General features: G+C 53.0%; 10 protein-coding genes across 10 annotated transcripts; 3 read left to right on the top strand and 7 right to left on the bottom strand.

The window, feature by feature from the left end:
• Nucleotides 1–197: 197 nt before the first annotated feature.
• On the bottom strand, nucleotides 198–684 carry RPL43 (60S ribosomal protein L43; the record flags this gene model as incomplete). The annotated part of the gene is made up of 4 exons (XM_049337153.1): nucleotides 198–261; nucleotides 353–477; nucleotides 537–552; nucleotides 611–684. The coding sequence occupies 4 exons, from the start codon at nucleotides 682–684 to the stop codon at nucleotides 198–200; spliced, it is 279 nt and encodes a 92-aa protein (XP_049183701.1).
• Nucleotides 685–1,645: 961 nt separating this feature from the next.
• J4E83_010270 (uncharacterized protein) lies at nucleotides 1,646–2,694 on the top strand (the record flags this gene model as incomplete). The annotated part of the gene is made up of 2 exons (XM_049337152.1): nucleotides 1,646–1,835; nucleotides 1,883–2,694. The coding sequence occupies 2 exons, from the start codon at nucleotides 1,646–1,648 to the stop codon at nucleotides 2,692–2,694; spliced, it is 1,002 nt and encodes a 333-aa protein (XP_049183700.1).
• A 216-nt stretch (nucleotides 2,695–2,910) lies between these two features.
• On the bottom strand, nucleotides 2,911–3,699 carry J4E83_010269 (uncharacterized protein; the record flags this gene model as incomplete). The annotated part of the gene is made up of 1 exon (XM_049337151.1): nucleotides 2,911–3,699. The coding sequence occupies one exon, from the start codon at nucleotides 3,697–3,699 to the stop codon at nucleotides 2,911–2,913; it is 789 nt and encodes a 262-aa protein (XP_049183699.1).
• Nucleotides 3,700–4,198: 499 nt separating this feature from the next.
• J4E83_010268 (uncharacterized protein) lies at nucleotides 4,199–5,191 on the top strand (the record flags this gene model as incomplete). The annotated part of the gene is made up of 3 exons (XM_049337150.1): nucleotides 4,199–4,239; nucleotides 4,307–4,359; nucleotides 4,413–5,191. 3 exons carry the CDS (start codon nucleotides 4,199–4,201, stop codon nucleotides 5,189–5,191), a joined length of 873 nt encoding a protein of 290 aa, XP_049183698.1.
• Nucleotides 5,192–8,504: 3,313 nt separating this feature from the next.
• Nucleotides 8,505–10,401, bottom strand: J4E83_010267 (uncharacterized protein; the record flags this gene model as incomplete). Its single annotated transcript, XM_049337149.1, has 7 exons — nucleotides 8,505–8,881; nucleotides 8,933–9,207; nucleotides 9,256–9,377; nucleotides 9,428–9,485; nucleotides 9,542–9,673; nucleotides 9,725–9,813; nucleotides 9,865–10,401. The coding sequence occupies 7 exons, from the start codon at nucleotides 10,399–10,401 to the stop codon at nucleotides 8,505–8,507; spliced, it is 1,590 nt and encodes a 529-aa protein (XP_049183697.1).
• Nucleotides 10,402–11,251: 850 nt separating this feature from the next.
• PDH1 (ATP-binding cassette transporter CGR1) lies at nucleotides 11,252–12,899 on the bottom strand (the record flags this gene model as incomplete). The annotated part of the gene is made up of 4 exons (XM_049337148.1): nucleotides 11,252–11,665; nucleotides 11,714–11,898; nucleotides 11,956–12,733; nucleotides 12,786–12,899. The coding sequence occupies 4 exons, from the start codon at nucleotides 12,897–12,899 to the stop codon at nucleotides 11,252–11,254; spliced, it is 1,491 nt and encodes a 496-aa protein (XP_049183696.1).
• Nucleotides 12,900–15,910: 3,011 nt separating this feature from the next.
• On the bottom strand, nucleotides 15,911–17,947 carry J4E83_010265 (uncharacterized protein; the record flags this gene model as incomplete). The annotated part of the gene is made up of 3 exons (XM_049337147.1): nucleotides 15,911–15,939; nucleotides 15,990–17,688; nucleotides 17,738–17,947. 3 exons carry the CDS (start codon nucleotides 17,945–17,947, stop codon nucleotides 15,911–15,913), a joined length of 1,938 nt encoding a protein of 645 aa, XP_049183695.1.
• Nucleotides 17,948–18,955: 1,008 nt separating this feature from the next.
• Nucleotides 18,956–21,623, top strand: J4E83_010264 (uncharacterized protein; the record flags this gene model as incomplete). Its single annotated transcript, XM_049337146.1, has 6 exons — nucleotides 18,956–19,098; nucleotides 19,155–19,193; nucleotides 19,253–19,463; nucleotides 19,519–20,461; nucleotides 20,975–21,283; nucleotides 21,331–21,623. 6 exons carry the CDS (start codon nucleotides 18,956–18,958, stop codon nucleotides 21,621–21,623), a joined length of 1,938 nt encoding a protein of 645 aa, XP_049183694.1.
• Nucleotides 21,624–21,781: 158 nt separating this feature from the next.
• Nucleotides 21,782–23,004, bottom strand: J4E83_010263 (uncharacterized protein; the record flags this gene model as incomplete). Its single annotated transcript, XM_049337145.1, has 3 exons — nucleotides 21,782–21,816; nucleotides 21,876–22,384; nucleotides 22,454–23,004. The coding sequence occupies 3 exons, from the start codon at nucleotides 23,002–23,004 to the stop codon at nucleotides 21,782–21,784; spliced, it is 1,095 nt and encodes a 364-aa protein (XP_049183693.1).
• Nucleotides 23,005–24,368: 1,364 nt separating this feature from the next.
• J4E83_010262 (uncharacterized protein) lies at nucleotides 24,369–24,858 on the bottom strand (the record flags this gene model as incomplete). The annotated part of the gene is made up of 2 exons (XM_049337144.1): nucleotides 24,369–24,575; nucleotides 24,643–24,858. 2 exons carry the CDS (start codon nucleotides 24,856–24,858, stop codon nucleotides 24,369–24,371), a joined length of 423 nt encoding a protein of 140 aa, XP_049183692.1.
• Between the last annotated feature and the right edge of the window lie 89 nt (nucleotides 24,859–24,947).

Below are 24,947 nucleotides of genomic sequence, written 5' to 3'. Positions count from 1 at the left end.
ATCATTACAGCTTGTACGCGGCGCGAGGAACGAGGTGTTTGTTTTGTCATGATCGTGCCATTGTTTTGTATGATTCCCTGATGAACCCCTGGTCGTTGTGAGACCAGCATCCGATTGCTGCGATGAGCCTTTCATCGGACCATGGCTGCCGATGCAGAGAAAACCTCGAAGAACTCCACCCAATGCTCAATGTTCCCTTAAACCTCAGCAATCTCTCGGAGACGACGGATCGTTGACCTGGTGGCGGCAGCAGCGGGAGTACTGTGGGTAGCGGTTAGCGCTGTCCTGATATATTCTGCGGCCGGTCTTTGCGCAACAGCAAATGGGTGCGATAGTGTGTGGGGAGTCTTACGAGACGGTGTAGGCTCCTCCAGCGGTGGTCTTGCGGCAAGACCTGCAGTTCCAGATACCGACGGCCTCACGCTTGACAGAGTTCTTTCCGCAGAATTGGCAGACGTAGCGGGCGTGTTGTGTGATCTATCGAAGGTGAGTGACTCGTTCTACTGAGGCTATACGGGTCGTGTGGGATTGCGCACCTCCATCTTCTTGACCCTAGATATTGTCAGTATAGCTGTCCCTGGCTCTGCGATTGCGGCGAGGGAATACTTACTGCTTACGGAGCGAGGCACCGTAACGGGTACCGTACTTTCCGGTGATGCCGACCTTCTTTGTGCGCTTCGTCATTTTGGCGGTTGTGATGAGTTGACGAGTGTGGAAGCGTCTGGGTGTTGAATTCGATGACCTTCAAAGTGGTGTGGGGCGCCAAAAATCGCTAAACCGGGGTCTTGGCGTGGTGCGGCACCGGAACAACCCTGCCTCCGGTGCGAGAGGCCTGAGACACCGAGACAGAGCATTCCATTTGATTCTCGAAGTACTGCATCGTCGTCGCCGGCTTCTGATCAAGTAGTTATGAGGGTTTGTAGCACACAGATGCGACAACTGTATTCTACACCCAAGTCTCGTTGTCGCGCCGTGTACAGCCGAGTCCTCCCGCTGATGCTAGCACACTTCAAACTGTTGAAAGACTGAGCATTGAATCCTCTCATACTGAAAAATGCGGTTGTATGAAAATCTGTCAGTCTGAGAGTAGTTCTCGTGGAGTCTCTAAGTTGGAACGCGCGGTTCAAGGGCACGAAGGGCTCGGCAGTGACACCTGAGTTTCGCAACAACATCTCAGGCACAGTACCGTCTCGCCTACTTGTCGCAACTCAAAGGCAACCAAGGGTGTGCCGCCGATGCGCGAATCTCAGTAAAGCCGATCGTTTGTCAGAAGCGCCCGGCTGCCTGATTGCCGAAACGAGATGAAACCAAAACAGCTGACAAGCACAGCCGGGCGCCAACAAACCACCCAAATTGGTGCGATCGTGCGCTTATCGTCTGGAGATCAAGCAGTATTCAGATGCCAAGGTCTATTTCCACCGGCGTCTGCCGGACACAACGGTCTTCCGGGGTTTGGGGCGCAGTGGACTGTGTGGGGAGGACTACGCGGCGTGAACATCGCCGTTGGAGTACAGAGTATGCAAACATGGTGGAGGGGATATATATCCTGGGGCTGCATTGTAATTTGAGAGGGAGTATAACACCATCGATTAAGCGCGCTCAACCCTAATCATTTCCACCTAGCATTCTCTCAAATCTACACAGTATGGCTATTCGCTTCCTCAAACATGCAACCTTGATTGCTGCTTTCGCAGCATTTGTCGCAGCGCAAGACGACACCATCATACCCGAAGACTTAAGATCAGGCTTCCGTTCAGGCGGAGACGAAGTACAGGTCTCTTTTACAGGCGAAGCAATTAATGGCTTCAAGGATGGGACCGTGTTCGAGAAAGATGGTTAGTCTTTTAGCTCAACCTGAGCTATAAAATCTAACATCGTGTAGCTGTAGCAAAGGAGCCCACATTCGCTCTTGGCGATAGCAGTGGCATCTCCCCCGGCACCCTGTACACGATCATCATGGTCGATAGCACATGTCCAAATGCTCGAAAACTCCACTACGCTCGGGCGAACTTCAAAAACAACTTCGACATCACCAACATAGAAACTGATTCACCTGCTGTTCTGGATTACGTTGCTCCTGGCTCCGTCGGCGAGAAAGGAGACGACCGACAGTACAGTTTCCTGATGTACACGAACCCAGGACGGAAAGAGATTACGGATCTGCAATTGCCAGGAGACGACGAGGCCTTTAATATCACGAAATTCCAAGATGACAATGGGTTAGGGGACGCGATGGCTGGAGTAGGGATGGTTGTGAAGCTTGGTGGTCAGGCAGATTGTGCAGGTGGCAGTGCAGAAGCGTTGCCTAGTAGCCTGCCAACACCGAGACCAGCGAGTAGCACGACAGTCAGAGTGTCTACTGCTACTGGTGGGTCAAGTGCGGCCGCGAGTGCTACACCCACGGATGATGCGAACTCGCCTTCTTCAGCTGCGACCCCTACCCCTACCTCAGCAGCATCGGGTAGGCCAGCGAACTCAGTCGCCCCCTCGAGCGGCAGTCCTCCATCTTCAGCCGCAGAAACCCCGGCTACTGTATCAACAATTGTTTTGTCCAGCGCGGAGGGAACGGGTTCTCCAACGGCAGCTGCTACAGCGCCAGAGCAGACTGCAAATGCTGCCTCAGGAAAGATGTATTGGCCACGATGGGCTGTCGCTTCTGTGTTGTTGGTCTCTGGTAGCATGATCATGTCATGAGTCAGGGTGTAAACGGTAATACCATGAAGAAATGAACATGAACGTTTTTTGAGCGTTGCTTTACTACACATATACAACAGTATGAATCTTAGTTACTTAATTACCTCCAAGCGAAGCCATATCTGCAAGTTCCACGCAGGCTTGCTCTGTACTAGGTCCGGCCGCATTCTATCTACAGTCATTGTACAACTACCGCATTACGTCTTGACCCTCCTTCTACTCTTTGACAGCCTCAGCGTAGCTCTTGTCCAACGAGCCATTCTTCTTGATCAGCTCTCCAACGATGAACGGTACACAATCTTGGGGACTATAGTACTTGAGATCAAACTTGTCCCATTCACCTGCGTCCCTCAAGAAGTCTAGCGTATGCCTCTGAAGCTCACACCCACCCAAGAAGAATGGCCATCCAAGGATCGTATACACCAGTTGCATGAAGCGCGCAGCAACTCTGCCTTCGGTTCTCCAGGGATTCGCTACGTGCTCGCAGATCACCATCCGACCGCCAGGCTTGAGAAGGTTGTAGAGTCCCTTGATAGTCTGCTCTGGGTGGGGAACACCACAAAGCACGCGAGTGCAGCAGATCTCATCGAATACACCATCAGATGCCAACCCGCCTTTTCCACTAACATCTAGGATCCCGCTCTTGTGCAATGCTGGGATTAGACTCTCCGGCTCCGCGCCACAGACCATGGCGTGGAACTTGCTACCAAACCCTCTCTTCTCCGCGTTCTTCATCAACCCTGGATGCAAGTCTTCGGCAGGCTCAGCCCCGTACACAGCAGTGATAATATCCGGGTTAAAACGTGAAAGCATCTCTCCGGATCCAGGGCCGATGTCGAGGACTACGCCTTTGCACTGGGACAAAAGCGAGAATGTAGGGCCGGGCATTTCTGCAGACATTGCTTCGCCGTTGTTCTTCCAGAGGCGGGCGAAGGCCTTGAAACGGAGTTTGGTAATGTTGAAGAGCGAAAAAGGACGCCAGTCATAGAACACGACTTCAAACATGGTCATTACGAAGTCTATGTATAAGTCAGTTCGGGTACCCTAAATGATAGTCGCAATGCTACTCACGATATGCTGCTATGAAAAGCAATATGGACGGACGAAGAAGCGTCGGAATATGCTCGCCCAGCCATTGTGATGCTGTCATGATATCTCAAATTTACGATATAGGTTACTTCGGAAGCGGATCCGCGGTCGCAACGGCAATCAATCGATGAGGATGCAAGAGCAAGAGTGGAGGAAAGGAAACAGAAAACAGAATCCAAAAAGGAACATCATCAGCTAAGCTCCATGTCCTAATGGAACGCTCGGGAACAAATGCTAGTCAGGCATTGTGGTAGTCGATGACATGATAGGTCAGTTGGGGGGTTCAAGATACGGACAGGGCGTGTGTGACGTCGACGCGCTAGTGGCAGGAACAACCGAGGCGCGGATCTGAATAATGCGCATCGTGAGCTGTGACGTCTGCAGCCATCAACACATTAGCATCTGTCAACACACAATGGCCGAGGGAAGGAGAACGCAATTCGCTTTGGTCACGGGGTAAGTACTGCTACAAGCCGCGACAGTCGTAGGCTTAGCTCTTTCCAGCTCCAACTGACGCGAGTAGATGTACGCCCGGCGGCATTGGGCACTATCTCGCGCTGGAGTTCGCCGAGCGAGGTCAGCATAACATCTTGTCTTCACGATCCTTGGTCGCTAATCGGCGTATATAGGCTTCCAAGTCCTGGGTACCGTTCGCGATCCGTCCAAATACACCTCGCCGCACGCCAACATCACATATCTACCCCTCGAACTCCCCCACAAGGAATCCATTCGCGCACTCCACCAACGCGTCACTGAGATCACGGGAGGGAAACTTGACATACTGTACAATAATGCCGGACGAAACTACGTTGTACCGGCGCTGGACTACGATGAGGATGAGCTGCAGGAACTTTTCCAGGTCAACGTCTTCTCTGTCATGGAGATGTGCAAGACCTTTACCCCTCTTGTGGTCGAAGCAAAGGGTACAATCGTACAGACAGGGTCATTAGCTGGCATCATGCCTTATGTGTGGGGTGCACCATACAATGCCTCCAAGGCCGCACTGCACGCTTACTCCGACACCCTACGCGTCGAACTCGCTCCGCTAGGCGTACGCGTCATCAACGTCGTAACTGGCGGCGTCACATCGAACATTGCGCGAACACACCGGACTCTGCCACCGGGCTCCTACATGCAACCACTTGCTGCCGAGTACGAGCGAAGATTGAAACACAGCCAAGAATTGGGCATGGATACCAAGCAATACGCAAGCAGCTGCGTGAGGCAGGTGCTCGCTGGAGACGGCATACTCTCCAAGACAAGATGGATATGGGAGGGCAAGATGAGCTGGGTCGTGTGGTTCGCGTGGACATACCTACCGACTGCGGCGCTTGATCTTTACTTCACCAGGACGTTCAAGCTGAACAAGCTGAGAGGGACAGCTGGACCGGATAAAAAGACGCGATAAGGAAATGCGATGGCCATGAGCGGCTGCAAGCATTGGATGATGCCAATCAGACTCAGTTCCCGTGTGACCCAATCCTTTGTGGAACAGGCCGGCCATACGGTCTGGTTACGATCAGTCTTGGTCTTTGGCAATACACTGTATTCCATTCTCCGAAGATGCAGATGCATTTGCTGATGGGTCATTTTGAGCAGACATAGGATACGTCATGTGTGTTGTAGCACAAACGAAAATATTCATCGCTTTTTCGATGCACGATGCACCATCCTGACGACTACACGTTGTCACCCGGGAGGGTGCATGCATGTGCCAAGAGTTTCAACCACACAGTATTCTCCTATTTGTTTGCTTGGAGACAGCTTCCCAACCTTTATACCCGCATATTGCAAACCTCTGCGCATGTACAATCACTGCGAGTCAATCGACAGCATGTCCACCGAGGCCATTGTAAGTCGTCCATCGCTTCCCGACCTTCCAAATGAAATCCTCACTCTCATCTTCGATCACTTGTTTGACGGCCAGCGCAGGCAAGCTAGGCTGCATGCGCGTGATCGCAAATACAGCCTTTCGACGACCTACGCAACTCTCTATTCTTTAGTACGCACCTGTCGCACCTTGTCCCACGTCGCAAGAGATATCCTGCGTCAGAAGTTCGTATGGGAGTTCCGCCATCCATTCGGACCTTTCGCACAGGGAGCTCGGCCTGGGCCTTATCATCATACATATCCAGATTGCAGGCACATCAAAGTGTTGAGCGATGCTGAGATCGATGGAAGGCCACTTTACGAAGGACCACCAAAAGAGGCGCTCGAGTCAGCCTTGATGACCCAACGAGGCTGGCCAGATGATGTACGGCATATTCTTGCGGAGGCACTCGAGGGACAACCGGCTGCGGTTGAGCTCGCGTTGGTTGTTGCCAACTCGCCCAATCTACGAGAGTTCATCATGGACGCCCTTCATGCAACATCGCGCTTTGGCGGGTTCCTCGGCGATGCCCCCATATGGCTTTATCCTATCATCCAGGTTGCGCAACGAAATCTCATCAAGAGTGTCAACAACCCAATCTACAACGAGCTCCGGGCTATCGATATAAATATGCAGAATGGCGCTTGCTACAGTTCAACTGTGGCATGCCTCTTTGCTTTACCAAGTCTTCGAAAACTTCGTCTAAGCGTGAAAGCAGGGGTGTGGTCGATGTTAGAAGGAGAAGATTGGCCAATTCAGGAGAGGTCCTCATCGGTATCCACCCTCATACTCCACAGAGTCAAGATTTCGGCTATACATACGAAGCTCATGATCATGTCCTGCAAAGAACTATCAAGATTTGAGTATGTGCGGGACTCGAGTAATGATTCGTTACGCGGCTTGCCGGAGATCATGTCTGGTCTCGAGCAGCAGCAAGACAAGCTACGCATCCTGCGCCTCGACTTTACACACCGCGACCCACGAGATGCCCCTGATCTGAACCACGCACGCATCGATGGATTCCACCGATTATATGCTCTGGAGAAGCTCACCACGTCGTTTCAAATACTGCTCGGTAGGCCCTCAATGGATTATACCGGCGAGGGAGACTGGCAGTACTCTCGGATTCGGGATGTACTACCCCATGGCGTAAAGGAATTGTCGTTGGGGATAAAATCTACGACAGTATCCCACAAATATCATGAAGGCTTTTATCGCCTCTTCTCCAGCGCACTTCCCTTGCAAACCAACGGTCTGCGCCTCAAGAAGGTCCATATAGCGTACTCAGACAGGAAAGGAAGGGCTCCTCCGTTGCCATTCAGCTTCTGGGATATCAAGGATTTGTTTGTCGCACACGGAGTCAAGTTTGACTATCGCATTTTGATTCACACCAATCTGGGAGGTAAGTAAGCTCTCGTTCTAGCACTTCGTCTTCAGCCAGCCCTTCGTCTTCAGCCAGCACTCCTGCTACTGCTAGCAAGCGTTCGTACCTTGTGTTACTGCTCTATTTGCATAGCGCTGACATTGCTAAACAGAAGATGCGTACGTCAATGACATGGCTTCAATGCTCAAGAGATACGGGCCGAAGGCAGTCGAAGTCGCTCATCACTTCAAGTTCCATTCAACCCAACTTGTCCAGAAAGTACTATCTGAACTAGGCTATCCCACAGATTGGATAAGCAGCGAGGAAGGCCGGAAGTATATGTTCGTATCGTGAGCTATTTATAAGATTAGCATCACTAGCAAGACCCTGGTTCTCCGATTTCCTTCATCCTGCTGAGTAAGACCGATGCTTGTTGGGGTATACGAAAAGCTTAAGTTTTGCTTATTGAACGGGACCATCGCACCGAGCCGAATGTCTCCGTTCTGTAACGTAGCATCGTATGCCTGAAGATCTCCCGTGTCAGACGTATTCTTGGGTGAAGCAACGCCCTATATCCCCGTTCCTTCCTTCCAATACACCAAAACTCAAACTATGACGTCGCAACTACTACATCCACACTTCGTCTCACTAACGGAATCCCGCTCCGAAAAACACAATCCCATCTGCAAGCGAAAACCCTCATCGCAGCCCAACCCCACGCAGCGCCACAATGCCCTCAGGTACATGACACCTGTACCTCCATCTCCACCACCAGAACCCACAATCTCGTTCTTTTTTCCCACATCGACGATGAAAGGGCGCATCGCATGTGATGTACATATATACAATGTTCTAGTGTGTTTCCACGCACAGCCCACCCCAATTTAATATATATTGCGAGCATACTCCAATAGCGCCGTTTTCGCGGCTCAGGTACCTATATCAGCCGGTTGTTATTACCACGTGAGGGAATGCGCATCTTGGCGATCGGACGGTATGGACTATGTGGGGCCAAGACTACCGTGCGCCGTGTATGTGGTAGTGTGTGTGGGATGTAGTGGGTAGGTACTACTTGCGAGGATGGTGGGTGCGATTGTGGGATCTGGACTTTGGGGGCGGCTGGTGAGCCGGCTGTGTGGTAGGTGGTCGATATCGTTATCTGAGACTTCGTATTACCACCGAGATATGGGATTTCGTTTTGCTGACTGTGTTATTGGATTACGGTGATGTCACATGCAAAATTGGTCCAAGGTTGAGGTTGATGTGATGATGCTGTTTTCTTCTTTTACTATTTTGCTTCCAATGCAACTAACTTGAAAGTGAATCAAGAAATGCCACTCGTCTACCCTATGCACCTCTAAGAGAAAGTCCCAAAACTCCATCCGCAAGATGCGCAATGCCGCTATGTTCACCAACATCTGTAGCTCATATCTCTGTACTGTGTTGAACCGACCCGTCTCCGTCTAAGATTGAGCCCGTGTCGAAACTCTAAAAATCCCAAAGTGTACCGAAAGCATGCATACCCTCCTTGGCACACCCCTGCATCATCTCATCGTTGCCCTGGCTGTTGCTCGTAATGAAGATGGCCTCAGCGCCGAACCTCTTCCATGTATCTCTCAACAACTCCATTGTGTCCGGGCGGCCGCCCCGCTTCTTGCTGTCCCAGAGGATCATGCGCTCGGGCTCGATGTGCTTGTGGATGAGACCTGTGACGGTGGGGCCGAATGTGCGCTCTTGGTCAGAGCCGATCCAGATGAGGAACCAGTTGGGAGATTGGATGCAGGTTGAGAGGGCGGCGCCGATGCCAGTACCTGTGCAGATACGGATGCCGCGTTTGAACATTGCAGAGGCGTGGCCGACGCCGGCTGTAATCGTGTTAGCAACGGAGGTGCAAGTGGAATCATGCAAGAACATACCGAACTTGAGCTGTCTTGTCCATACGGTCTTTGGTGGATTAGCGACAAGGTTCTTGGTGAAGTCTCCTTGAACACCACAAATCATGTAGTGATGAGTAGCATTGCGTCCCTCGCTGATGATGCCGAAAGCGTGGTACTCCATGATGGACGTGCGGCTGATTCGTCCTAGAAGACCTTGCTGCATGCCGCGCTCGAACTTGAGGACAGCGACTTTTGGTGAGGGGATCTCGACTTCGACTGGCACCTCTCTGAGGGTGACCCATGGGATGAGGATGCTACAACCGGTCAGTAGGAGAAGCTGATAGAAGTATGAGCGCTCTTACAATACTGTCATGAAGACAGCGAACCATAGCTCTTGTGCACTGAGTAAGCTGTGGGCGTCGGTCCTCCACTCGCCACGCTTGATGTCGTAGGTGTTGCCCAGGACCACGAAAACCCATGTCATCTAGCGAGCGTTAGTATGAATTCTCGGAAGAACGCAATCGGGATGCATACTGCGAGGCCTAGCCATCCAACAAAACGGTGATGCTTCTCGAAAACATTGTGATAGGTGCTGACCAGGGCGTAAGCATGGTGTCACAGAGTTACACGTCCGTTGGCACTACTCACTTGCGAACCCAAGGGAAGGCGCTCAGGACCGAAATGATGATGAAGACGTTGGTGATGATACCGCTAGCGATCACAGCAGGGTGCTGTACGGCACGATATTTGATGATGTCGACGCACTTGTAGATGAGCCAACTGGGCTTTCTGTTAGTCCTATTTGCAATGGATGTATGCAGGTCTACTTACGCAGCCCCAGACAATGCGCATCCAGAATGTATTCCCCCGACGTGCTGCAGGACGGATGTTGCAGCCAGCTTCACGCATACTGGTGCCCACTACGATGACTGGTCAGAAAGACTCGTGATAGAGACAAGGGAAGTACATACCCCTAGTCCGTATATGGCGACCATGTATAAGAAGCGCATCCATAGCTCGTTTCTGAACAAGATGGCGGAGAGTAGGTTTCCCAGTACCAAAGCACCGAGGTGTTCCTCGCCATATTTGAAGCGACCACATGCCGTCAAGATGATCCCCGTGAGGTTGAGTGAGACGACGAATACGAAGAACTTCCTGTATGTATTGAACCAGAGGTCAAAGAGGATCCACCGGCTGATCTTTGACTTTTGAGGTTTGGCTCCTGCTGGTGTCTTCACGGTAGTGTCCAGTGCAGCAGCGTCGCTAGGTTTCCGTCCCTTTGGCAGTGAGAGTGAGAGCTCCGGTACGCTTGTGCATGGTGTTATGCCTTGGTGAACAGGGGAAGCGGGAAGCAATGACGAAACAGTATATGTCGACCGCTTCGGCTCCATATACACAAAGCCAGGTGCGGTCAACTCCAGTGTACTATCGTACATGCCCTTTTCTGCATCATCGAGCGAATCATCGCTACGATGGCTACTAAGAGGGCTCTTCGGTGTGAGTGACATATTGCTGGTACGTGGGAACGAGACCAGGGTCCGAGGAGATAGGCGGGAGGACGGTAACCTTGGAAGGCAAGGGCAACTGACAGGTGACGTTGGCCAAATTGGTAACAACGCAGGAGCGTTCGAGTGAACAAAGATTGGTAATGAGCACAGGCTAGACTGGGTGCTCTCAAGAAGTACTTATTGGGGAAGCAGCCATGAGGCGCACTGTCGTGTCATCTGGATCATCAAACCTTGCGGCGACACCATCCACAATTCATCTCTGGAGTATACGGTACCAATGTCCGTAAGCATCACAGTCAGACGAGCCCGATGATGGCACATTGTCCCAGACCAGCTTCCGTCGATCCCGGATAGATAGCTACCCAGCTGAACCAGTTGGCGGTCGGCGCCTCCACTCCGTGCTCAGCTCGTGAGGGATTCCCCGTGGGGAGGGCAAGGAAACCCGGGACGGCCTATGTCGGTAGTTTCTGCTCAACGTTGGGTTAGGAAGACAACCCCACAGCCTCGATATCGATCCGGAGACTTCTCTCGGCCGTGACGACGTCGTCATAACGCATCCGATATTACGGTCGTACAGATATGTCGGCAGGCTAGGATCACGCGACGAACGTGGAATATTGCAAGAATATACTAGGGGGTCAATGCACTGGCTCGGTGTGACGGCTGGAAGTAACTTTTGGTGAAAAAGACAGGGATATAGAAAGCAGTAATAAGGCGGAAGCGCACGTTCCCGATTTCGGGAGGTCTCTCAACCGCGTCTAGTTGCATTAGCGACGACGCGATAACGCGATAGTCAGCCATGCCGAGGCGCGCCCAACGCGAAGTCACTCAATCTAGCTAATCTTGATTTCTAGTTCTTCACGTACAGATCGACGTACTCGTCGATGTCCATGTTATCGAGCGACTTGGGGTCCTGCGCTAACGCGACGAGCTTGTCAACGTGTTGCGACGGGTAGTGCGGGCCGAGATGCCTCTTGAACTTGGCAAGAATCTCGGGCTTTGCTTCCTCACGACGCAACCGATGGCCAAGCGGAGCCTCGACAACCTCTTCCTCCAGCACGGTTCCGTCCTTGAGCGTTACGGTCAAGGCGTTGGAGATGGTGCGCTTCGCAGGGTCGTGGTAATCCTTGGTGAATTGCGGGTCCTCTACACAGCTAATGCGCTGGCGGAGAGACTCGACGAGTTCCGATGTAGCAGCTTCGCTGTCATCTGGGTAGTCAGTGGCTTCAAGGCGGTTGAAGACAAACATGGTGGAGACCATGTACTACCATCATGTCAGCACAGCCGGCGAACCACGAAGGGTGAGACTTACTTGAACGCAGTGATCACGGTCAGCAAAGTTCTCCATAGGCTTGAACTGCTTATCGATGATACGAATGCAGGCTTCATGCGTTCGGTTCACTACACCCTCAATGTCTTTGGCGCTCTTACCCATCGCAGCCAGCTTCTTGTTCAGGCGCTGCGCCGCTTCGACCGCAGTCTGTGAGTGGAACTCAGCTGGATCAAATTAGTAAATGGCTCACGAGTAGCATTGACCTGAAGGAGTCGTCTTACCCGGATAAGAAACCTTGAAGAGAACGTTCTCCATGACGTAGCTGCCGTAGCCTCTCTGGAACTGGAAGGGCTTGCCGCCAAAGTTGACGTCGTAGAAGCCCCAGGTAGGAGCTGAGAGAACTGTAGGCAGACCCTGCTCACCCTTCATGACCTTCAGCACGAGGTTGACGGCGGTCTGGCAAGCATCACCAGCGGCCCAGGACTTGCGCGACATGGTGTTGGGCGAGTGCCTGTAAGTACGCATAGACTGGCCATCGACAAACGCTTGCGAGATGGCATCCCGAGTCTGAGCCTCGCTGAGACCCATCATCTTGGAGACGACAGCTGTGGAGGCCAACTTGACCAGAATGACGTGGTCCAGGCCGACCTTGTTGAAGGAGTTCTCCAGGGCCATGCAGCCCTGGATTTCGTGTGCCCTGATCATGGCCTCGAGGACATCTCTGACCTTGAAGATCTTGCCATTGCCGAGATTGCCTCCAGCCTTGTTTGTTCGTGTAATCCAGTCGGCAGTTGCGAGGATTGCTCCCAGGTTGTCGGAGGGGTGGCCCCACTCGGCAGCTAGCCAGCAGTCGTTGAAGTCGAGCCATCGGATCATGGCACCAATGTTGAAGGCGCCGTTTATGGGGTCGAGCTGGTAGTTGGTACCGGGCACCTTGCAGCCGTTGGGGACAGTCGTGCCTTCCACAGTGGGACCCAGGATCTTCCTGCACTGCTCGAACTGCAGCCCCTCGAGACCGCAACCGAGCGTGTCAACGAACACCCAGCGCGCGGTGTCGAACTATATGAAGCTTGATTAGCCGCGATACTCGCTGAGAGCGCAATTAGCTTACCGCAAGCTCGGAGTCGATGGGGGTGTTGTGGATGTAGTTTGCCATGTCCTTGATCTCAGGATCATACTCGCGCTTGCTCAGCGTCTGAGGCATGGAGCTCTTGAGGGCCGTCATGGTGGAGAAGGATGATGCGGTTGCGGTACGCGAAGTGATTGGGGTGGAAGGAGCAGTTCGCAGGGCAATTGGCCTTATGGCTCTCGATACGACGCTGGACCGTGATCGGAGGTTTCGTGAAGCGGTGCTGCACAGGTTGCGACTGAAGGCCGACATGTTGATTAGCGTCTGTCGTGCCGGACGACGTCAATGCAGCTTTGAAGAAAAGGGACAGTCGTACTTCGCGCTTTTGAGGGAACTGTAGGTCTTTGAGGAAGTTCAGGACATGAGCATCGCTCGGCTCGCAGAATTCGGGAGGATGGATAGACCGCCGTCAACCGAGGCAGTACATATCCGCCATCCGCACGGAAACGTCTTGCAGCGACAGCGCGACAGGCTTCACGATGATATTCTCTCACTGCATATGTCTTTGATGGTAATACTGCGCTTACACGGCTGCCGTCGCGACTTCATTTCGTGTGCGACTGTCTGCCCGCAATCTACTTGACTTGCTACCCCGCATCATCCCGCACATGTGCGCGGCAGGTACGCTTCGGCTACGGTGGCTGGGTCCCGCTTCCACATGCCTGCAAAGCCGCAGAGCCTCCGAAAACTAGACATTGAATCGTCTTTCTAGATCCTCGAGCTCATCATCGACTTCCCGGTCAAGCGCTTCTCCCGCCGCTCTTATACTTTCCAATTCCTCTTCTGTCCTGGCAAAATCTTCAACTTGCAGCACCTGCTCCCCGACAGGAAAGCGGCACACATCAATCGTACCATCAAACGCTCTGTCAGGACGCTTTACAGCATGTTCTCTATAGCCAACCAGCATGCCCGATCTGCCCAGCCTCAGCATCCATCGCCTGACGTCTGCGAGTTGATATCCAATAGCCAATAACAAGGAAACTTCTAAAAGAATATCCTTCTCCCTTGAAAATGCACCATCCTCGTCGACACCATCGATGAACGCATGGCTTCCAATGTACCAGAGAGTGAAGATGTAGTTCCAGCAACAGCGCGACGCGGAAGCAACGGCGCAAAGCCTTCCGTACAGCAACTGCTCGTTCTGCATGCTGTAGTCGGCCGATAGATGCTGGGCGACAAGGACGCAGTTCTTCAGACGGTATGCCATGAGATGTGCTGTGCCGTCTCTAGAGTAAAGCTGCGTTTCGCGATACAACGCCGATGCGAGAATAGCATCGCGCAGGGAACGATCCAAGCTTGATTGCTTCTGTATGTCATATGTAATGAATGAACGGTACGGCAGCTGAGATAGAGTCAGGTGCTGATGCAACACTCGCTGTATTTCCTTATCAAAGGCATCTAGTCTGAAAGTCAGTTCTTGGACGTTGCAGTCAATGCATTCCTGTACTCACGACACACGAGCCGCATCTCTAGCACCTTACGCATGTCATAACATTGCCGCTCTTTGTGCTGCAAGTATGGGTCCAAGACATATCCAATGATCTGACTCCACAGCTCCACCGGCAAAGCTTCGACACCATTGAGACATGATTGCGGAATCTGTCTCAATCTCTCTTTCGCCTCTTGCGCAAGTCTCGCCTTTTTTCGTGCTCTCTCAATTAGGCGAATGGTGTATACGGCGGGGGATATGGCGCAAAGACCACCCATGAACCCGTTGAAGATTGACATCGGGATCTCGGGGCTGACATAATACCGTTCTTGCAGGAAAACATACAAAGTCCTGGAACCCAAAGTTTTGCCATCAGGATACATTGCGGTAAAAGAGCATGCTGGGCTCACCAACTCGCGGGTGCGATGATACAGAGTTAACGAATCCTGGTGCCTGATTTCCCAGCCATCGAACACGCGTCCGTGCGTGGCTACCCGTCGCTCCTTCTACAGCTTCAGAATAAGTAGACGGCGGCTCTTCGGTTAACTCGTGAAAATAATTTTCAGAATCATTACCATGAACATTATCATGCTTCTAAAGTCTCTCGTTCGAAAGCCCCTAAATAACTTGAAGCAGGAAGCCTCACCTATCTCAATACCTACATCACAACTCGGAGGCATCGTCGCCCTCCCCACGGAATTATGGAGCATCATCATCGATTACACAATTTTACAGCTCATAAACGAAGACACGCCTCCGTTCGACGAGCTCACACCAGCACTTGATCTGCGACTTGTATGCCGTAAGTCCTTGCTCTGCACGCAGACACTAACGCAGTCGGGCCAACTAATTCCTATACCAGGGATATTCAACAAAGAAGTCCTACACTCTCTCAACACCAATATAACACTCGCGCACTTCCCTCGTACATCATCTACCTACTTGCTCCTCTGGTGGTCTCATACGCAACGCAAATCTGGCCTGCATACCACCCTCTTCACCTCTGCGATTTTGAACACAGGTCATACAACAAATCTTCCCATCGTCTCTCAAGAGCTAGTTGCGCGTCTCCTGAATTGTCTCGGCGTAGCCGAAAGTCTGTCCAGATTACATAACGCGCCGTTTCATGAATACATTGGAAGCCTGGAAGAACCTCCGTTATGGGACTTCTACGCGGTGGATAAGCTGCACCAATTGTGTAGCGCAGCAGCATTGTCAACCTGCTGTCAAGAGTACATGTGCCGGCCTGAACATTTTTACGCTAGATATGGGGAAGAGGGGAGGCTAAAGGCAGATGTGTGTCTAGAGGTTGCGCTGTTGGCGGCTTGTGGATATGAGGTCAAGAGAATTAAGAATGTGATGATTCGGTTTGCGAAGGCAGGGAAGCTAATAGGGCACGAGACAGTGTCTAAGAGGTGAAGACGATGGTTTTGAAGACGAAGAATATACTTTATCATTCTTGGTATCAACTAACATTCTCACACCAATCAGCCATGTGGCTCTTCTCCTGAGGTTGATTTTGGCAATCCTGCCACTGTGGATCACCCAGATACACGCTCTCATAACTCTTTCCACATCCTTATATCGTCTGACTGGGTGTCGCAGGTGCCTCGGCGTTGAGACGAGGTCGTGGTTGGCTTGGCTTGTCGATTTGTCGCTAGTTCTGAATTCTACATGTTTACCAATCATCTTTATCGGACTCATCGTCTGTAAACACGTCAGTATACTGCTAATCCAGCAAAAATGATTGTACTTACCACTGTGACTAACTTTTGACTTCCTTGCCGCAAGAGCACTAGCCAGTGCTCCAGCCAAGCCAGCATCTCCAGGTTGGGCTGCGCCACTGGCTCCTCCAGAAGCTCCTCCAGCAGGTTCTGCACCAGGAACTGCCGCTGCACTGCGGTCCTTTTTCTCTGTATCCGAAACCTTTTTTAATCTCGCTCCTCCTCGAATATCCGCTAGCAAGCCGTCTCGCCCTGGCGCTGGTTTGGGCAGAGGCGCGCCGCCGCTCGGTGGGGGCGGTGGGCCAGGTGGAGGTGGTGCCACAGCGCTTCGTGAAGGCATTGGCGGCGGCGGAGGAGGCACAGAGCCAGGAGGCATTGGCGGTGGCGGCGGTGCGCCTGTGCTTGGCATAGGGGGTGGAGGAGGCGCTGAGCTGTTGGGCATCGGTGGAGGAGGAGGAATCGATCGTCCCGGCATGGGCGGCGGCGGTGGTGGTGGTGTCGGTGCTACATTGCTTGTTGGGGGTAGAGGTGGTGGAACTGGTGCCGCGCTCGAAGGAGGTGCTGGTGTAGGTCGAGATGAAGATGGCGGTAGCGGAGGAGGCGGTGGTATGTTGTGGACAGGCGGTGGTGTCGGGGCTGCCGATGACTTCGGTGGGAGCGGAGGAGGCGCGGATGGCGTGTCTCTCGCGGGAGGCGGTGGAGGAACTGGCCCTCGGCTTGGGGGTGGTGGAGGTGGGCCGGAGGGTACGCGGTTACCTGTGAAGGGTGGAGGTACACCGAACTTGCCTCCCACTGGCCTCTCTTCGTCGGGTACGGGTGTCTTGGGCGGGCGAGGCGGCGGTGGAGGACCTGGATTGGCTGCGTTGGATGAGGCTCGCGATCTGCCTGGTGGTGCAGGAGGTAGATTGGCGAACTTTCCTGCTTCCGCAAGTGGTGGAGGCGCTCTGAATACTGGTTTGGGCGGCCCGGGAGACGGTGAAGCTTCGCGCGGTGGTGATGGCGGCGCAGGGCTTCCTGAAGAGTTGCGATTGAGGGCTGCGTCCGTCCTTGTTCTACGCGCTGGCGGAGGCGCGGGCGGAGGTCCTCGCTTGGAGCCACCTGTGTTTTGAGGGCTGAGAGATGCGGCCATGGGAGGCGCACTCGGTGGTGGAGGCGGGGGCGCTCTGGACTTGCGCTGGTTGTTCTCGTCCTTGAGCTTCTCCTCTTGCTTCCGCTGCTCAATGTATAGCTTGATGAAATCGGCGTTTTCTTCGATCTGGTCCTCGGTGATGCCCATGGCCAGCAATTCCTTCAGCAGCGGCTGCCATGATGGGTCGGTGGTGTCGATGGCAGAGTTGCGCGCGCTTGTGGCGTTGGAGTGGGTGCTCTGCACGGGCGATGTGACGCTGACGGGTGGAATAATGGACGCTGGCGGCGGGCCAGGTGAGGAAGAATGGCGGTCACGTCCGGTGAGCCTTCCCAGCAGGCCGTGGCCATGGCCCCCGCTCTTTCCGTTGGCTGAGGGCGCGCTGGTACCGGCAGATGCGCTGAAGGGTTTGTTCTTGGTGTTCTTGTGGGCGTTCTTTTCGCGGTCGTCGAGCTTCTTCTTGAACGTCTTGGCCTCCTTCTCGTCGGCAAAAGACAGGCCGGCGAGGCAGTCCTCGAGCTCAAAGGTGTGGAAGAAGACGCGGTCCTGGTTGTACGAGAAGGTGTCGTAGATCTCCTGGTCCCAGATGACACCGCGACTTTGGGGCTGCATCCGTCAGTCGTGCATTCTGTGCTGCGGCGTCCCTCGCACCTACCGAGATGTCCACCATCTTGAGCCAGAAGGTGTTGCCGACCAGGTCGTTGGCCAGCACGACGGCGCCCTGCAGGCCCGTGTAGGTCCATCGGTGCCGGTCCGGGTAGGCGATGTACAACTTGGCGACGGCGACGGTGTGGATCTTGTTGGCCGACTTGGGCACGGTGCGCTTGACCGTCTGCTTGTCCTCGTCGGAGAGAATTGAAGGCATTGCGGCGTGCTTCGCGACCTCGAGCGCGGAATTGGAGGAGGTTTGGGCGTGCTCGAGTGCTCAGCCGTTGGTTGGGCTTGGTCGTGGCTGGTGGGGCGTGCTCCTCACTCCACTATTAGGCAGCACATGGGAAGAGTCGCAGTCGCTTGGTAAGCCAGTCGAGGCTGCGTGCAGATGGCGAGGTGAATGCTGAGGCGCCGCGTGGAGATTGCCACGGTGTTGGTAAGAAGAACGGCGGTGCTGGTGAAGGGGAGACGTCACTTGCGGCTAACCACCCGACTGGGCGGACAAGGGAGAAACCCATCCAACGCTTTCTGCCCCGTCACGTTTGCCGACCCACAGCAACCTCATCCATAATTCATGGATCCATACAGCGACTTCCAATCATCACGAGATTCCACTTTCACTCTGCTCATGGAAAATGTAACATTGACCCAAGATTCTTGCCATTGCACTCGCTGAAGGCATCGCGACTCTCTCACGCGACATTGCGTCCGCGATGCAAATGCGGGACCAGTACCCTGTCAAGATGACGACGTCTCAAGCTCCTTTATGCCTCCGCTTCATGCATACATACATTTGTATGAGAAGACATGCACGCACCCAGAGTTCATGGCCTCTAGCGTCAATTGTCTTTGTAATGCTCGGATCCAGCGCCGCTGACGCCGACTTCCCGACTACAAGGCCTCCAGCAAACGATGACACCTTGACGGCTTGGCATCATCCCGGTTGATTCAGGCAACACCACCGGTGACATGGAAAATTGTAGATTGCATCATCATATCTATTTCTTAGCTTGACATACTCTCAGCCATGGACGATTTGTTTGATGGCTACATTGTGTTGGACAGCATAGGCGACTTCCTTGGGAACAGCGTTCCTGCCAACGATCCCAAAGCACCTGACGATGTTCCGCAAACGATACACCATGCAGGAGTATCGAAGCAACACATACGACCAAAAGAAAACAATGTGAACGGATCTGACCAATCGTACGCTTCTCACGCAATGCACGAATATATACCTAACTCACATCTAGCAGCACCACCGCCTCTAGCGGCGACACACCCGCACCGACAGGGTTACGACAGCGACGCGGGCACACTAAAAGTCGTCTGGGCTGCATCCCGTGCAAGCGACGCAAGATCAAGGTACCGCATCCACTTCCCAGTGCCTCGTCATATCACTAAACTGTGTTAGTGTCCAGAGACATGGCCTTCATGCGCGAACTGCGACAAGCGCGGACGTAAGTGTGGCGTTGCGAACTAAGATCAACATCTCACCAACTATTCTAGTGGTTTGCAGATATCCCGATGTATTCAAGCATGCACGGCGTGACTACATCGAGTCGGCAGTGTCAAGTCCTCGTCAAGTTGTTAAGCTCTCCGACACACCTACTATCTACAGCTCAGAAGATATGCAGCTGTTTCATCACTATCTCGTCTCAGCACATCCTTGGATCCCGCACGACTGGGAAGAGCTTTGGGTCACAGATGTTCCGGCAGCGTGCCATAAAGTGAGTGCAACCTCTGGCTCACCGTGCAAGAGACCTAACATCACTGACCTCGCAGTACCCATATCTCATGGATGCTATGCTGGCTCTTGCTGGATCACATCTTGCCGTTCAAGTTGAAAATCCACAGACTGCCCTGGCAGTCCAACATCGACAAAAAGCCATCGTTGGCCTCGAGGACGCCTTCGCTAATTGGCCCCCGACGGCTGAGGAATCGTATATCATGTTAGCAACTTCTTACCTACTGTGCTTCCAGTCAAGCTACATAGGTGACGGTTTTCTCGAACACTTTTTATCTTTGCGGGGATGCTCATTCCTCTCTCAGCTTATCATAGGCGAAGGCTTTCGGAGCCCTTTCTCTACACAGAAAGGCCTGGACACTATAGCTATGGACACCGCATTTACCAAGTTTCCTGAAGTCGACCAGGAACTTTTACAAGAGGCTCTACTGTCTTTGAAATCCCTTTCCAGCATAATGGATGGAACTGGTATACATTCCATCGAGAAGGCCATTGTTGGCCAGCTCACCGAAACACTTCGACTCCTGCTGCACTCAGACCTGGAAATCGAAACTGACGAACTTCCAATACCCCGTGACTCGCCGTTGGGTCTCTTTCCGTTCGCTAACCCGATCTTACCACAAGACTTCGGGCTCGTGTTTGACAACATCGACTGGGAGAATGTTACGGATCCTCTTCCTGGCGCTCCATACCCCATCCGGTCTTTTGCAGCTATGATGGTCATCCTCACGATCTTCTCAACCTGGCCACACGAAGCACTCATGCGCATGTTTGACCGTACAAATCAGCTCGGCAACGTCATCATGGCCCACTTTTGCGCCGTACGATTCATCCTGTCGTCGATAGCTGCTCCAAAAATGGCTTTGAAAACTCCTACAAGAGCGACTGTTCAATGGAATGCTCTGATCATGGCAGCTATAGATGATGATGAAAATGGAGAATGGACGAAATATGTGGAATGGCCAAGAAAGATATTACGATGTATGGAGGCTTGTTGTGAGAGACACAAAGGCTTTACCATGGATGACGTGCGCAGTATGCTGTTGAATGATCCTGGGGCGTTCAAAGAAGGAAGAGCACGGAGATACTGACCATCGAGACATCACGAATTGGCACAGCAGCCTTGTATTAACCACATCGCTTGATCTGATTGCGCTCCACTCCGACTTTGTATTTACTAAGAAAGACATTCACCCACCTCTTATTTTCCGGTACACGTCCACCCAAGTTCATCAGTGAAACTCTCGATCCGTGCAGTACCCTGCAGGCGCCGCTGCACTACGCCCACCTCTTACAACACTCGTACTATAAATATGGCTCGATCGCGAAGGAATCGCACCAGACTGTTTGCTCAAGTGAATAAGAAAACCATACGGTCGGTGCTCGTTGGCTAGTCCCCGCTATCGCTCTCACCTTCTTCGACCGCGACCAAGAAGTACTCCAACTCTCATTCTCCTGCGCAAAGCGAAAGAACCCAACGGCTACCCGAAACAGTAACACCCACCACCTTCGCCATGCTGGAAGCTCTTGTGATGGCCATCTTGAGGTTTCTGGCTCGCATCCTACTACTATGCATCAACTTCTGGACCTTCATCACCAATCTCCCTGCGAGATGTACACGCCTTGTGTTAGCCCTCCTTAATTTCGAACCAATCGCCTGGCTCGGTTCGGCGATAGCGCTTACCCTATTCTTCGCGATCCGCTCAGGTTACCAGATGATTTTAGAGACCGCGAAGCTCCTCGCACTCAGAGAGAAACTCGAGGCTGAGCTTGAGCGTCACGTCGCGCGCAGAACAATCAGATGTGCGTATCTTTTCGCATATATGAGACAAGTAGCTGACGTTCTGCAGTCAATCGGGTGCGCGCAGGTACTTACGACGAGGGAACAGTCGTGCAGGGTATCCACATCATAGCAGCGGACAAGTGGGATATGGTTATCTGCGGAATGGAGATTGCGGGTGGACGGCGAAATGGGCAGTATTGGGCTCGCATACGTGGAGCTGATGAGTGGATCAAGTTCGGAAGCCAGCTCGTCATCAACGGCAATGATGTTACCGAGGAGGTGGTGAAGTCAGGTGGGCACATAGATCTCGAATGGGCAGAGACAGAGACACCACCGGAGTACAGACACCCCATAGACTAGAAGCGAAGATAGCGAGGTTTCCACATATACACAGGGCACTTGACGACTACCCAGTCGTCAGCCCAATCCTATTCAAGCATACCGGTTCTACAATCCTAGCCTTATCATCGCATTTACACCTACACCCCAATTCCTTTCTCCCATCCCCATCACTATCCTCATACTTCGGTATCTTGACCCCCTTCGCCTTCTCCTGTTCTGTACTCGCAAAAGTACAAACCTGCAAGTCATCATGTATATACCCCCAATCACTAAAATGATGCAGTTCCTGCGGCTGCAACAGCATCGCCGCAGCCAACGAATGAACAGGTGCATCACCCCACCTCTCGTAGTAGAACCCGCCGTCACGGTCTAGATAATCGAACACGGCTCGATACGCATCCCCACGGAAGAAGTCCATATCCGCAATCTCAAAGTTTGACCAAAAGTGACACATATTCCACAGATCACCGCGCTCATCCCTATTGCGCAGCGCAGCCAGCATGCGACGAAAGGGCCACGGCATCCAGCTGGCATCGATCATAGCGGTCCAGAGCGTGGAGGTGGGGAGGCGGTATTCGTTCTTGTAGAGGGAGAGTTTGCGGAAGAGGGAGGGGACGGTTTGGCCGCGCTCCCAGAGGGCGGTTGTGTAGCCGTAGCGTTTCTTGTGGCGGGCCATTTCGACAAAGGGATCGTAGGTTATGGCGCAGGTGAAGGATATGCTGGGCTCGACGCGCCAGTAGTACTTGTAGGGGAGGAGGGCGGGATGGTCGTAGAAGAAGCTGTGGGGTTGTTGTCAGTGTTGTGCGCTGGGTATGGGGCAGAGGCTTGAGGTAGATGATGCGACGTACCCAGATTGGAAGCGACACATGTGGTGGTAGCTCTCTAGTCCTCCGTATTGTATACCCCGGTTCTTCATATCCTGCATGCTCTTCTTCGCACGGTCTTGGTCAATCCATTCGGGATACCCCCACATCTCCTTGGGTATGACTTCGAACTTGACGTCTGCGCCTTCTCCGACTGCCTTGCTCACCTTCCGCTTAAAGTCTTCAGTCCATTCCTCATCGTTTAGGAAAACCCAAGGATAACCAAAGTTGTCGTTGAACTGCTCCTGCACGCTTCGCACGCTCGAGACTGCACCCTTGACTTCCGAGTTGCGCGCGAGCATCATGAACACGGCGGATTCGCGCGCAGTCGTGTTTAGGACGGGGTCCTGACATCCTGTGTAGAAGGGCGCATCGAGGGGCGGCGACGGGCGGGGGACATCGTATTTGTGTACGTGGACGTATGCTTCGACGAGCAACAAAGAAGCGATAGCCAATATCAACTTCCAGTGCGACTGCGCTGTGCGCGATAGTGAGCGTAGCGGATGGCTCCCTGGTCGCGTAAGAAGTTTGGGCATAGCGACGAACCCATAATGTTTAACAGGAAGTCGAGAGAGGACACCGTGCGAAAACGCGATGAGACTGCCCAGCCCATTCCTTCTTCACGGGTGGCTGCATGATAGCCATCATAGTTGCTGCGCCCGTCCCCTAAGGCCAGATACGGCCTAATTGTCCGCCTGAACAGGGCCGTTCTAGCCGTTTGATTGATGCATCCCCGGACCCCATGGGCGTTAGCAATTGACGGTCAGAGGAACAAACACACGCTTGGATCTGCCCTTTTCCTAGGGCGGGACGAGGATGATAGGAGCATATGGATATCAATGAATGATGTAAATTAGATGCCCGGCATCAAGTCCAGGTGCTGCTCAGTGTGGTACGGTGATGGCAGTACCAACTTAACAGCCAAGGGACCTCGGAAGGAGATGCAGGGCTGCCTAACCATGTCAGGTTAGCCCAGGGCTATCAGGGGGCCTAAACTCGAAAGAGACATGCATGTGTTTACGTACAAATGGCGATTGAGACAGCGTTCTTGAATATCTGTGATTAACTGTGATGCTCTAGAATGGTATGGAGATAGTGCAGCCTTCTGGGCTTGCGCGAAGTGCTGCAGCTGCTTGCGACTATGCTTTGCCTCGTGCCACCACATCTATAGGTACATGTCGGAGATCAATGTCTACGGCAACACGGACATTGAGCGGTAGAATGGATGCATCGAAGGTTCATTTGGTCACTGCATTCTAAGAGCAACATCTTTGTGCCATCTGGAAGAACATAAAGTAGTAGACTATTCGACGCGCAATGGAGACAGACAACGTGAGTTTAAGAGAGAAGCCACGTAAACATCACTCAGAAAGAAGAGGCTTATCAAACCACCGATCGGTGCGATGTTCATCTTGATCACCAAGAAAAGAAGAATACGAAGCAGGTGTTGCAAATTACTCAAAGGGGCAAAGCATACATACGGAAGCTGAACAGGGTATCGGGTCGTGCAACAGCGATCCACAATGACGTACAACAGGCGGTGGTTCGCAGCAATACGCAACAATCCAAAAGAAGCAGTCCAAAGTGTCACAAACGACACGAGAAGGGTACGGCATCCGAAGCAAACTGAGACATGCGCAAAACGAGACGTGGGTATTCCCAAAAGCAAAGGATCCTGCAAAACGCAACCAAAACGCCGTGAGCCGTGGGGCTTTTCAATCTCTCAGGTATCCCCCAGTGTTTTCCATGCCGCGAGGCGTTCCATTCTTGATAGGTATAGTGTGGGTATCCGTGGGGACGAGGTATGTCTGTTCGTTGTGGTAAAGGAGTGTAGGTAGGTTGGTGGGTGTAAGGTAGCTTGTGGTACTGGAAGGTGCCGGTCCAGCGTACTGGAAAGCGTTCATATCCGGCGGTCTAGACGGTCGACGCGCGACTTGAAGCCCTTGACAATCTCTCCAATGCGACGGACCTTGTCGAATTCTACTTGGAGCTCGTCGATTTCGCGGAGGATGGCACGGAAGCGGGCGATTTCAGCGTCGGCCATTTGCATGGCGTTGCCGGCGCGGTCGTACTGTATTTGGGTTGCTGTTTGTGTCTGCTGGGTGAGCTGGCCATTGTCAGTACTACACCAGAAACAATCGACACCGTGTGGAGCTATGGAAATGACAACTCACATACTGCCAGCGCTGCTGGATGGAGTACATCAGACGGTCAAAGTGGGCGCTGAGCGCCTGCAAACTAGAAGGATCCAGGAGGAGACGGCCTTGGCTGGAGGCGTGAGAGGCAGCGCGCGAGGAATTGGAGCCTTGCTGCGAGGCGGCAATTTGCTGCTGGAGATATCTGCTCTCGCTCGAGTTGAGGCCCAGGTCAGACACTGGGATGGCGGACATGTGCACATAATTATCTTAAGAACATGGTCGATCGGGAAGTCTGCGCCCTGGCTTCCGCGTGTGTGACGGCTGGAGAGGATTCGGGCGGA

Source organism: Alternaria metachromatica (genome assembly GCF_023757995.1).
Source record: "Alternaria metachromatica strain BMP 0045 chromosome Unknown scaffold_43, whole genome shotgun sequence".
NCBI classification, from domain to species: domain Eukaryota; kingdom Fungi; phylum Ascomycota; class Dothideomycetes; order Pleosporales; family Pleosporaceae; genus Alternaria; species Alternaria metachromatica.
Note: the sequence above shows the minus strand (reverse complement) of the source record. Positions and strands in the feature narration are given on the sequence as shown.